This window comes from Manduca sexta, chromosome 26, assembly GCF_014839805.1.
Source record: "Manduca sexta isolate Smith_Timp_Sample1 chromosome 26, JHU_Msex_v1.0, whole genome shotgun sequence".
Taxonomy (NCBI): domain Eukaryota; kingdom Metazoa; phylum Arthropoda; class Insecta; order Lepidoptera; family Sphingidae; genus Manduca; species Manduca sexta.
This window is the reverse complement of record NC_051140.1, coordinates 12,630,164-12,642,246: the sequence shown is the minus strand read 5'-3', so window position 1 is coordinate 12,642,246 and position 12,083 is coordinate 12,630,164. Positions and strand designations below refer to the sequence as shown.

General features: G+C 33.3%; 1 protein-coding gene across 1 annotated transcript; it reads right to left on the bottom strand.

Moving 5' to 3' along the window:
• Positions 1-65: 65 nt before the first annotated feature.
• LOC115444691 (zinc finger protein 37) lies at positions 66-12,041 on the bottom strand. Its single transcript, XM_030170561.2, has 8 exons — positions 9,140-12,041; positions 5,026-5,136; positions 3,823-4,953; positions 3,599-3,748; positions 3,167-3,387; positions 2,655-2,740; positions 2,114-2,281; positions 66-907 (listed from the first exon to the last, which is right to left on the bottom strand). The coding sequence occupies exons 2-8, from the start codon at positions 5,134-5,136 to the stop codon at positions 696-698; spliced, it is 2,079 nt and encodes a 692-aa protein (XP_030026421.2). The 5' UTR covers positions 9,140-12,041; the 3' UTR covers positions 66-695.
• Positions 12,042-12,083: the final 42 nt, after the last annotated feature.

Sequence of the window (12,083 nt, the reverse complement as noted above, 5' to 3'; positions counted from 1 at the left end):
TAAGTAAGCTGATATATTTTCAACAAGAGACTTTATTTGCATAAACGTTCAATAATAATATAACTAAACACATCTTAGTGTGACAATAATTAAATGAGTATATTTCTGAGTATAAATGACTAAAATCTAGAAATTGTTAGATATCTACACATTGAGGAAACTCTAAATAATTATATTTAGGCTAGTATTTCTACTTTAGTGTTTCATTGGATTATGTCAAAAAAACAACATAGGAATAGATAGGATTAATCTTAAGAGATATAATATTATAAATTCTTTACTTTACAAAAAAACTAGAGATGAACGATCAATAAAACTCTTTAAAATAAATATCAACCTGATCTAATACAAGCTAAGATGGTAGATATTAGGGCGACTCAATCTTAATATTATCATTTGATTCCTTAATAAAGTAGACATTGATTATATTATAATAATCTCATAATGTTCAGAGGGTACTATATTCAGGGCATTGCTCTACCCCGTGTATTCCAAAAATTAAAAAATTAAAACAAGTTGGTAAAATATAATAAAACGTGCATGAAAACTAAGTCTGTGTCCATTAGCGTCACAGTTATAAAAGAAGAACACATTGTTTTATACACTAAACCAATAACAATATAACAAATCCTTTGATAAATAACATTAACATTTTCATTAAATAATCACATTCATGTGGATGACGGGATACCACATTATTGACTGCATTCAGCAGAAGTGTGTGGCAGAGGCTCAGGCACGTTGCACTTCTTCATATGGGTTCTCATGTTGGAAGACTGCGTGAAGGCCAGCTTGCAGCGAGGACATGAGTACGGCTTAGAGCCCGTGTGGAAATTCAGGTGCGACTTGAGATGGTGCTTCTTCGTGAACGATTTCGGGCATAACGTACACGAAAAAGGTTTCACACCTAAAATATATATAAAAAATATATTCTGCATTCACATAATAATTACACCAATTCCCATAATAAATGTATGGCGATAAGAAGTAAGAAGTAACTATTTTGTTCTTCATTTGGATAACGTAGAGCGCCTTGCATTATTTAAATAGCAATGTTTAGTAAAAATTCAAATCAACATTAAACGAGAAGGCACTGTCATGTAGATTTTGCTCATACCCACTAGCCAACGTGTTCATCCTCAACATCCTATTTATGCGTAAAATTAATTTACCACAAATCTCGAATCTCGTCAAATGTATGACTATTAAATCACTATCTAGGAATTATGAAACTTAAAGTAAACTAGACATCTGAAATCTTATATTCATAGGTAGAGCCAAGAGCTGTCATTTGTTTTATTTTGATCTAATTTATCCAACTTAAGATGTAATCTTGGGGGATTTAAATATAAGATATACGTACTGATAAAACTTGTATTTGAACGACTTACTAGCCCTGTTATCGAATTATTTCTAAATATTATATATTTTTTTATATTTTACCCAGTCTTCGTAATTTTGGCAATTTAATCCAGTTTTAGCAAGTTTAATAATCACAAAAAACCTATGTGCAGTCGTTGTAGGCTGCCATTGAACCATCTGATTAGACTTTATATGTCATAATCATGTCAGTTTTACTTTCGCGAATATTAAACATGTGCTTGTACACGTAAATTTAAGTTACAGATAATTAATGATTATAAAATGTCTGCTGTTGATCAACAGTTCGGGAAAATAATATGCGTACAAATATTGCAATTGTCATGCTTTCTAAAAAAACACCGAGTTTTGTATCGCGTGTTATATTAACCACTGGCTTCGATGAACTTATTTTCCTGTTTTATTCTGGCAACATTAAGACCGTACGCAAACAAAACTTTCTCAGGATCCTTAACTTACCATGCAACATCTACGAGTACTTTCACAAAAGCTATATCGAGCAACTTAGACTTACATTACGCCAGCTTATCCAGTGCACTATACTACGCGTGTGTTTTCATTTAACTTACACGTTTAATAAGAAACTTTTCAGATTTTATCATCACAAAGACAATTATTATTATAAATTATCTTGCACAGCCCATTGTATACATATATGATTATACCTTGATATTCCGTAAAATGTCAATCTCAAAAATGATCCCTTAAAATATTTAGTACATAATATACGCACCAGTATGTAACCTGAGATGCAACGTCATGTTGGATCGATCTGCGAAGCGTTTGTCGCAATGGGGACAGGAGTATGGCCGCTCACCCGAATGCGTGCGCTGATGCTGTTTCAATAGCATCTTACGGGAGAACGCCTTGCCGCACTCCTCGCAGACGTGCGGTTTCACACCTATGATCATAACATAGTATATGGTGAGACTAAAATTAAAAGTTTATGTTACACATCATGGCTATCAATCATATTATATATCGTCACAATGTATCGAGTGGTTATTTGATTTATGTTTGATATTGATTGCAATCCTAACTATACATTTTTTGGACATGCAACGTACTCGAATATAAGATTGACAGTAATTAATTTATTTATAAGAATTATTAACCTTTTAAGGTGAAAAATTTATTTATTTCATCTTTGGAAATACATACGCGTATTTTCAAATTAATTTATCAATAAACGAGCTATTTTTTATCCCGGGAATTGACACGAGCGGAAACAAAACCGTAAGAAAAAATTATAGATATGATTCATAAATATTCACCTGTATGAATTCTCATATGCATATTGTAGGCGACCCGTTGATTAAACGACTTGGGGCATTGAGTGCACTTGTATTCTTTACGATTTCTGCAATTATAGGAAATGTATATTTTTATTACTAACGTACGCCGACCACGTACCAAGAACCTAATATCAAAGCCAGCTTCTCTTCGCTAATAATATTATTTTGGAGATTTTAGAGGTAAGACTCCACGGAAAATTTTGTGGTTTAAGAGAGGACATTGGACAACAAATCACACCAAAGGATATCAAAACCGTGGACTTTGTAATTAAAATGAATCTGTATTTGTGACCTGTTACATAATAGTTTCACTATATTGTAATATAACTAAGTAATTAGTATCTTTATTATCAAGCAATATTGTTATTCTATAATTGTTACGTAATTGCTACTAATTACCTAGTAGCTGTGCTTCTAGCACGGTACTAATATGTCCATATTAAGAGCACATAAAAAAGCAAGTGGAGTGCAGACTATTGACCCCCACCTACCTGTGTATCTTCATGTGGCTGCTAAGGTAACCTCTATCATTGAAGTACTTCCCGCACACAGTGCAGGTAGCAGCAAACTCCCTGGTGCCCCTGTGTATCGACATGTGGTACTTGAAGTTGCGAAGCTGTGAAAAGGTCTTGCCGCATTCACTACACGAGTAGCGCGCGTTGGTTGTGTGCCGCTTCATATGTGCGCTCAGCATGTGATTACTCGTGAATACCTGCAATGTTTACTCTTTATTTCAACTACCTTGTTTTCTTATTTTGGAGTCACCTGTTGAAAATCTTGAAATCAGTTTTACTGTAAATATTAAGTACCCAATATTTGTTCCATCTGTTTCTATTAACAAGAATAGTTTATTTGGCTAGTTATGCTTACAGTATTATCAACACCTGCAAGTTGCTTGAGCGGCAACGTGAATATAGTCTTACCTGGTTACAAATATGACATTTATGATTACTTTTAACGTAGTCTTCTATGAAGGGAGGCAGCTCGTTACTATTGGCTACAAGTGGCATATCAGGATGCATTTGAGTTTGAATATTGTTGTTACCGTCATTAATTACATAATTTTTCATGACCTAAAAATATAAAATATATGTTTTTATATAATATAATAGCTAATGCAGCTAAAGAATATAATCAATATTCATACTTTTTCATCTTGATGCTGTTTAATACTTTGCGTTCTTCTACGGCAAGGTTTAAAAAAGTTAGGTGTTCGTGACCGCCAAGGACTTTCTAGCACTTGATTGAGGATGCCGATTTTTAAAGTATTTACACCATTTCCTAGTTTATACTTTGAATTCTCTTTATTAGTCCAATTATTCAGTAATGAATTCCACGAAGGGTTTAATTTTTTTAATGTGAGATCTATCGATGGCAAGTGCACTTCAGACATCATTTCATTTTTAAATGCAATTGGCATTAATGATAAATCTGGTCGTGGCATCACTCTATCTCCCCACATATTCAAATTAGTTTTACAATTGTCATTGCTTTGGATAACATTGTTTAAATCATTACAGTTAGGAGTACTATTCGAAATTATTCCAGATTGTGTACTGGTTACATTTTTACTTAAACGTTTAGTGCATTGTATTTCTTTGTCGAGACCAGGTGCTCTAGATAAATGAAAGGGGTACCAAGTAGCACTTTTATATGTCTCTAAGAGAGTGTTGCTGGCGTTGAGATGTTGGTCATTTGCATTCGTCAGGAGTACAGATGTCGGAGCACGATAGCATTCATTTGATATTGCCAGCACGCTTACCGCCTGACCGTTAACATTACCGTTTCGAGGATATGTCTCGATATATAAATCACGTAGGAAAGAGTTCCTTTGTCGGTCTCCGTATGACGATTTCAGATTTCCTAAAGATCTCCGCGGTTCGCTCCGTTTCTGGTAACATTCTTGCTTATCATAAGAATCGACTTTGTTCACGGAATATTGTAGTATTTCCTTGATTTCGTTACCTTTTTTGATATTAATGTACCTTTGGTGCTTATAATCCGTAAAGCCTAAAGTGAAAATTTCTTGTCTCTCTAATGACACAGAAGGAACTACATATCTGGTGTCTCGAACTTCACAGGAATTTGTAAAATATTTAATATCTACAAATATTTGCATTGCTTTAATGATATCTAGAAACCTATCGAGCTTTTGCTTATGTACAGCTACTTCTCCATTATAAATGTAATAAAGAACTGATGAAACAGCTTCGAGATCAAAATCCGGCAAGACTATAAATGTAGGTGACTCATCTGTTTCACACGAGATAAGTATTTTCTGAAAGAAAATGGTCATCTATTAGGCGTCTGCAAGCACTGTAATCCATTATAAAAATGGTTATAAGCTTACCCGTAAAAAAGTGCTAACACTCGCGAGGACCACTCGATGTGCGTTGAAAGCGTGTCCACCACACAGCAACTTGACGTCGTACCACTCGTTATACGAAAGCCATTCACACATCTGCCGGTATGTGAAAAAACATTTATCAGTGATCTCTGTTGTACTCTACTCGAAAGACACCTTCCGGTTTCGTTACCCCTTTCTAAATATGTCGTGTTAGAATCATGTTTTTTACTATTGTATGAACTTTAAGAAGGTTGGAGATTAAAAAATCAATTCCCTATTTTCACGCCATAATAAAGAAGTCTTGGCGTAACGCATCTTGAAAGAAAGAAGCGGATATGTGAAGTAGCTGGATTAGCGGTTTTTCGGTCTTTGACGATGGATTTCATTGAGTTGGTAAACGTATTATATCGGGCAATCTACCAATTTTCCATAGTCACTTTTCTTACATAAGTGTCAAGAGTCAAGCGTCGTGATGGGCAAATCACTCGCTTGAATGTAATCGCTCCGGCTGTATATAACTATAGCGCCAGACTATTTAGAATTTTGTTATTGTCTATTAATTACTACGTCTTACTACACTTTCTTCAAAATTAAAAGAAATATTTATATTTCTTTTAATTATATTTAACACAATATACGTAACATTGTAAATACATCGTAGCATAAGTTGTTTCATGTAATTTAAAATAATTTGATGAGAACCAACTGTGATCCGGCGAATAGCAAGTTAGGCAAACGTTTATAGGCACGCTATGTGTAACGTGTATAGCACACTAACATACTATGCGAGGGTAATAGGCGTGGGTCATCATAGTCACCTCTAAATGAAAGTCAATCATTTGTAAATTTGCATCAAACTTCCTTTTGAATTTTTAACACTGGTTCAAATCAGTACGCATTCTTGAAATAGCAACTAAAGACTCCTAAAATATAACTATATGTCACGTTTTTTTTCAAGTAAAATTAATAAATTATATTCTTTGTTTATAATATCTATGGGAGTAGCATTGACTCTCGGGTGCTTTTAGTTTGATCCTAGGTTAGAATTGAGATTTTCATTGTGCGTTCACCAACTTGGACTTCAGTTGTATTAAGGCATATAGTCCGTAACGTAGAACTAACAGTCCCTAGTAAATCCGGACAGGATTATGCTTCGCGAATCATAGATCGCGTAGCAGTGATAAAAAAATAATTAATGAGTTGAAAAAAAAGTACCGATTGTATACGATTCTGCAACTGTGCATAAAGTAATACTTACTAACAGAATCGTAAACATTATTTTAACGGACATTAGGTATACATTTTGATGTAGTTTCGGTCTGGAAATTAGCAAGTGACCTGATATTAATTGATCTCTACTTTAAGTATAATATATTCACAATTCTAGGTAATATGAATTATGGAGTAAAGGTTTGTGTTCGGGCTGCAAACATGTCACCATGCAATATTAAGCTATCACTTGACGTAAGTTTGTTGAGTAAAACAGTGATACATACGAACCCGAGCAAATCGGTTCATTTATACTGTACCATGTCTAAACCGTGGCTGTAGTATCTTCATGATGAAAAAATATTCAATTATTTAATTTAAATTAAACTCATTGTCGGATAATAAGATAAAATATGTAACAGATTAATATTAAAATTACCATTTACTTCAAAAAATAAATCTAAATTCGGTATTATTGAAGTATAGAAGGGTGTCTGAAAATACCTTCAATCGCCTTTAAATTGTCAAGAGTAATTGTAAAAAAATATAGAAGGTAGTCAATATCTAATTCGATGTTAGTATAAATGTTTATACTCCATGACGTGTAACTGCCATTCGTGATGATAGCTCAGAAACCAAACGCAAAAATTTACCATATACATACAAGCAGGTCAACGCTTTTAAAGTAGCGTCATTTGTGAAAGTACAGAACAAATATTTCTAATCAAACAAGAAGAAAATTAAAAGCTCCAACTTACTGGTGTGCCCCTTCCTACTCTGTTTGCTTTTATAATATGCGCCTCAAGTAGTTTTTGTTTCACGCAATCCATTTATACATACAAAAAAAATGCGGTAATTAAAATTACCGAATACTTAATAGCAATAATGACATTGTTCAACACATAATTCTATATGAAAAAATACTATGTGACATTCAAAATACACAATAACATACAACTCCCTCCTTGACGTAACTGTATTGCGTAGGTACGCAGTACGACACCACTCTGAGTACCCTGGTTTAAATCTCAGGTCGGGCAAAGTGATTCTGGGTTTTTCTGCTCAGTATCTCCACGGAGTCTGAAATTAGTTGAAGTTACCCGAAGTAGCGACAATTTCGCCTCGTAATATACTGGGACGGAATACACGAGGCAGAATGTGGGTGCCCTGGTTCCATCTCCGCCTACCACTTAGGGGATAAAAAATGGACCTATTACATACTTAATGATTTAAAAAAAAAGAGTAAAAATTTCTATAACCCAGTAGTCCAACAGAATGTCAGTATAAAAATAATTATCGTAGATACCTATATCGAAAGACTTAATTTCAAGTGAAATCCAATTTAAGTGTTGTCGTGGTATTTAATTCTTCATAAGTCTTACTATGATGCTTGAAGAGTGATACGTCCATTTCTCTACGAACATGCTTATTTTTAGTAACGACAATAGAAAGCTAGGGTCAGATGGAAATGGTTGTACATTATCGATTATTTACAGCATATTCTTTGTGCAGAACAAACATGTTATTGGAATTGCAGTAACGTAACGATAATTGCCGATTTGCCAATTTCAATTAAATCGTGAAGGCGTGTAAGATTGAAAGATTCTATCATCCATGAAACTATTTTTTATATATGTTAAAAAACTTAGAGGCACGAAATGGCATTTTGAAATCATTATAATCTACAAGTATCTAATGTAGTATGTAAAATATTTTAGTTAACGAGTTTTATTAATATGTTACTCGCCTAATATTAGTATTAGGTCTTCAAAATAGTGCAATACTTAGGTATTGCACTATTTTGAAGACGTCAATGTATATTAAATTTAGACCAAAATACGTAGAGTACGTATAATGGAATATGAAGCCGTTAAATCTTCACACTATGTTTACTAGATTACTACTCATTAGTACGTATATTTCAAATGTAAATATAAACACGGAACTTAGGTTTTTGTTGTTCTTAACCGACTGAAAATACCTACCATCTTTATTATTTGAAATGTGATGCGATGTATTCCAATCGCAAGATTTTTTTGGTAATAAATATTTTATTTGAAACAGGCCCTTGTAAATTAGATTACGTAAGGTTCTGATGATAAGAGTGGTAAACGCAAAATTAAAGCTCCGTAATGAAAAACATTGCAATTGATTCGATAACTATTATATTTTAAATTAAATATTAATGGGTATCCGTGTAACTTTATAGATAACATAAAACAGTCGCACATGATGTTTTCTCTTATTTATCACGATCAAGCTACATATATAAAATTATAGATAATAATAACACAACGAATATAATCCTATTAGGGAGACTAAGACTGTTCAGTCTGCTTAGATTCATAAAATAAATAAATATATACTTACCTATAAATAGGTACATCGTGCTCATTAATGTTTAGTTATCTGATGAGATTCACAAAGAAAAACATGAAATCACCTTCATACCTTGCATAAACGTACCTATTTAGTATAGACTAAATATTTTTTTTCAGTTCTAGTATAAGACGACTAGACGAAAAAAAAGAATTCCAACTTAAGTTTCCAAAGGTAAAATCCATATGTTCAAAAATCTGGCTGCATTTCAACCTTTAACTTATAAACAATACCAGCTGCAGAGAGTTTAGGTTAAAACTTAGCATTAGAGATAGTAAGTACCTATTGGTGTTAAAATATGATAGTATAAAAACGAATGTCTCGTCGCACTGGTTAAAGTCGCTGCTATTTATACAGTATTTATTTATTTAGGTAGCTAATTATTAATTTAATTTAAAAATAACTATGTAAAATTAGAAACCTGCAAAACATTTTACCAATTTTCAGTTCAGTTATTTTTTTTAATACTACCTGCCTTTTCGGTACTTACTTATATTAAAATAGCTTATGGTAGAGTCAAATAACTTACGGTTTTTTATTTTTTCTGAATAATTCGTGTTTACAATTATCTGTTAGCACTTTTACGGAACCTTTGTCAAATTCAATACTTTAGCGGATACTGACAAGTAGAGTACCAAAAGCTGCGCGCGAGATCACCAGACTGGCGGCAATGCAAAGCTAACAACCGGCCATGTCAAGCACGGCACACCACCAAATAGTTGAAACACCGTGCAGCGTGATATTTATTCACACTTAAATATTCTGCCCGTGAATGTCGAATGCTGTAAATGAATTCTAACGTTTACGGTCCAAGACCTAGCGCTTTTATTAAGCAGACCTAACCTAAATTTCAGATTTCATCTTTCACGCAAATTATAGTTACTAATAACTAGATCACGTAGAATTCGCAGATTTATTTTATGCAAGTATATACCATTAAACTTACCGAACGACTTTTCAGTATTAAGAAGTAATGATTGAAGTACAGTAAAAATACGAAATTGCGTGTGGGACTTGCGTACCGAAGGTTCCGTACACACTTGTAGGTAAGGTATTTAAGTAGCTATACGATATAAGTTCAAACTTAACTTTGCCGTTCAACCCCTAGACACGGTTATTGCACCAGCCGCAAATTATAAGTTTGTAATAATAAATTCGTTGTTTTGTTATTACAGTATAAAATATTTACCGTTTTCGGTTTGTTTGTCTTTACATGTACTGTAAAACATTGCTTCTTGCCAAATTTTATGATTCTAGGTCAACGGGAAGTCCTCTGAACCTATATGTTTGATTAATTGGTAATATTTTTTAATCGCATTAACTAACTTACGTTTGATTTTATGACAGCAGAAAGAGATAGTATACCTGAGTAGTTGATATAAATTTCAGCTTGATACCTTTATGCGGTACTGAGAATTATCTTGACAGACTAGACAATAAAGTGATTCTATAAGAGTTAATTTTGAAGTACGGAACCCTAAAAACGTTACAAGTGCAATTTCAGTCTAATATGTTTGTGTAATAATTAAATATTTTTTTTAGATTGTATTGCTATCTGATATCATTTTTGGGATCCATCTTTAACGCGCGTGTGTGTTACTTCACTGACTAATACATGAGCTTGTGGCGGACCCCTAATCTGCATTAAGTTAACGATTGTTAGCCAAATCTCACTAGGCACTACTTATGTAAAAGTGGGTGAGCCTTTTGTCCGAAAGTGGTGCATGGTACCTGCTTAATCGGGCAATAATAATAATATCAGCCCTGTATTATAAACTTGCCCACTGCTAAGCACGGGCCTCCTCTACTACTTAGAGGGATTAGGCCTAATCAGTATTCAGGCAATACTTAAAATAAATACTATCAACTGAAAGTACTTATGCAGCCCCTGTAAATTGCTAATGTGTTTAAGGCCCTTCCTCGAGCAAATAGCCTTGAGTAGTTACGCTACTGTGATTTATGTTACGCCAAAATTAGGAGTCGGCTACATTTCCTCCTTTACTATTACCAAGCGTTATAAAAAATAACTCTCACATCAATATTTTTTGTAAACGTAGTCACGATTGTCTAATTATGGTTAATTTCTAAATAACTGTGTTAAGTGTCAGTTTGTGATGTTAAAAGTTACACCGGTGGCAATTATGCACAGAGAATTCTCGGAATAAATAATGCCGCCTTATAATTGTCCCTTAGATAATATCTAAATTAGGCGTATACGTTCCAAAATAACAGTAAAATAATCTCTAAATGTATCATACACATAGTCATGTTCATAAAGTGTACGAAGTGTGATACATTGTACTAGCGTTTGTTGAGAATTTGGCAATGCATAATGATTTTGGCGCTAAAATCAATGCTATTTGTATAATACTCCAAAAAGATCTAAGAATCTAGTAGCTATTTATATATATATATATATGTGTGTGTGTGTGTAGTGTGTGTAGTGTGTGTGTAGTGTGTAGTCAACTGAATGACGAAAAGAGTAATCAGTACTTACTTAAAACTACTCGAACTTTAAATTACAAAACACTGCGTACCAGTAAACTGCGCTCATTACCCTGACACTTTACATATATCAGGTTATATAATACTCAGTCATTTTAGGGGCTACGATGTACCTATTCCAAACCCGGACATAAGTGTATGCACAATGCTTCACGCCAAAAATAGACATTGCGAAAAGCCTAGCTGTCACTAGTGTGTTATTAATATACTTATAATAAGTCGTTACAAGTATGACTGCTGCAGCATACTCGTCGCATCAGGAATTTATAAATTTTAGATTCCATTTCCAAGATGAGCAACCAGAATTACACCCAATTCGAAAAACAAACGTCGTATAATTTGTGAGTAGCTCATAAAATTCATCATAATGGAAGAATCATATTTGAAGTGTAAAAGGTAACTTTCGTGAACCGTATATTCATTGGTTGTGCTTCTGCAAATGCCTTTGGCCATAAAATCAGAAGCTTAAATAAGTTATATATGTATGATTTTTAAACCTTCCAATAAGAAAGTTTCATAAATAAAGTAGTTCCTTCATAAAATAGGCTCAGTTACCAGTAACTTTATCAGTCTTGCTCCAATCTTTTTTTCTATTTATAACAGAAAATATTAAGCTAATGATTGTGTTAATTCTTCAGCACCATACATTTACTTCCCTGCAAGTTCAAAAGATTAGAAACTGCTACCACATTCTATCCTTATATAACTTCCATTACAAACCAGTCTACTAATAAACATTGTATTATAACACTTTGTAATATCCAGTGCTATTTTTGATAATTGCTATGTTGAAGGGTATTATGTATACATATCATCAGAGGAGACAAGATAAAGTGTTGCATAACTGAGAGGTACATAGCATTTATTAGTAAGGGCAGGTTACAGTTTTACTAACTGCTTCCTTAATCCTCAAGCTACACAAATCATTAATAATTCCATTGTAACAAGTGTTTTAAATTGCAACAAAA

Bases quoted from the DNA above. Each gene is read 5' to 3' on its own strand.
- LOC115444691 (XM_030170561.2), bottom strand. From the start codon at position 5,136: ATGTGTGAATGGCTTTCGTATAACGAGTGGTACGACGTCAAGTTGCTG. The intron at 3,749-3,822 runs GTATGAATATTG...TTATATTTTTAG, and splicing joins AACAGCATCAAGATGAAAAA to GTCATGAAAAATTATGTAAT. The intron at 3,388-3,598 runs GTAAGACTATAT...TAAACATTGCAG, and splicing joins AATGTCATATTTGTAACCAG to GTATTCACGAGTAATCACAT.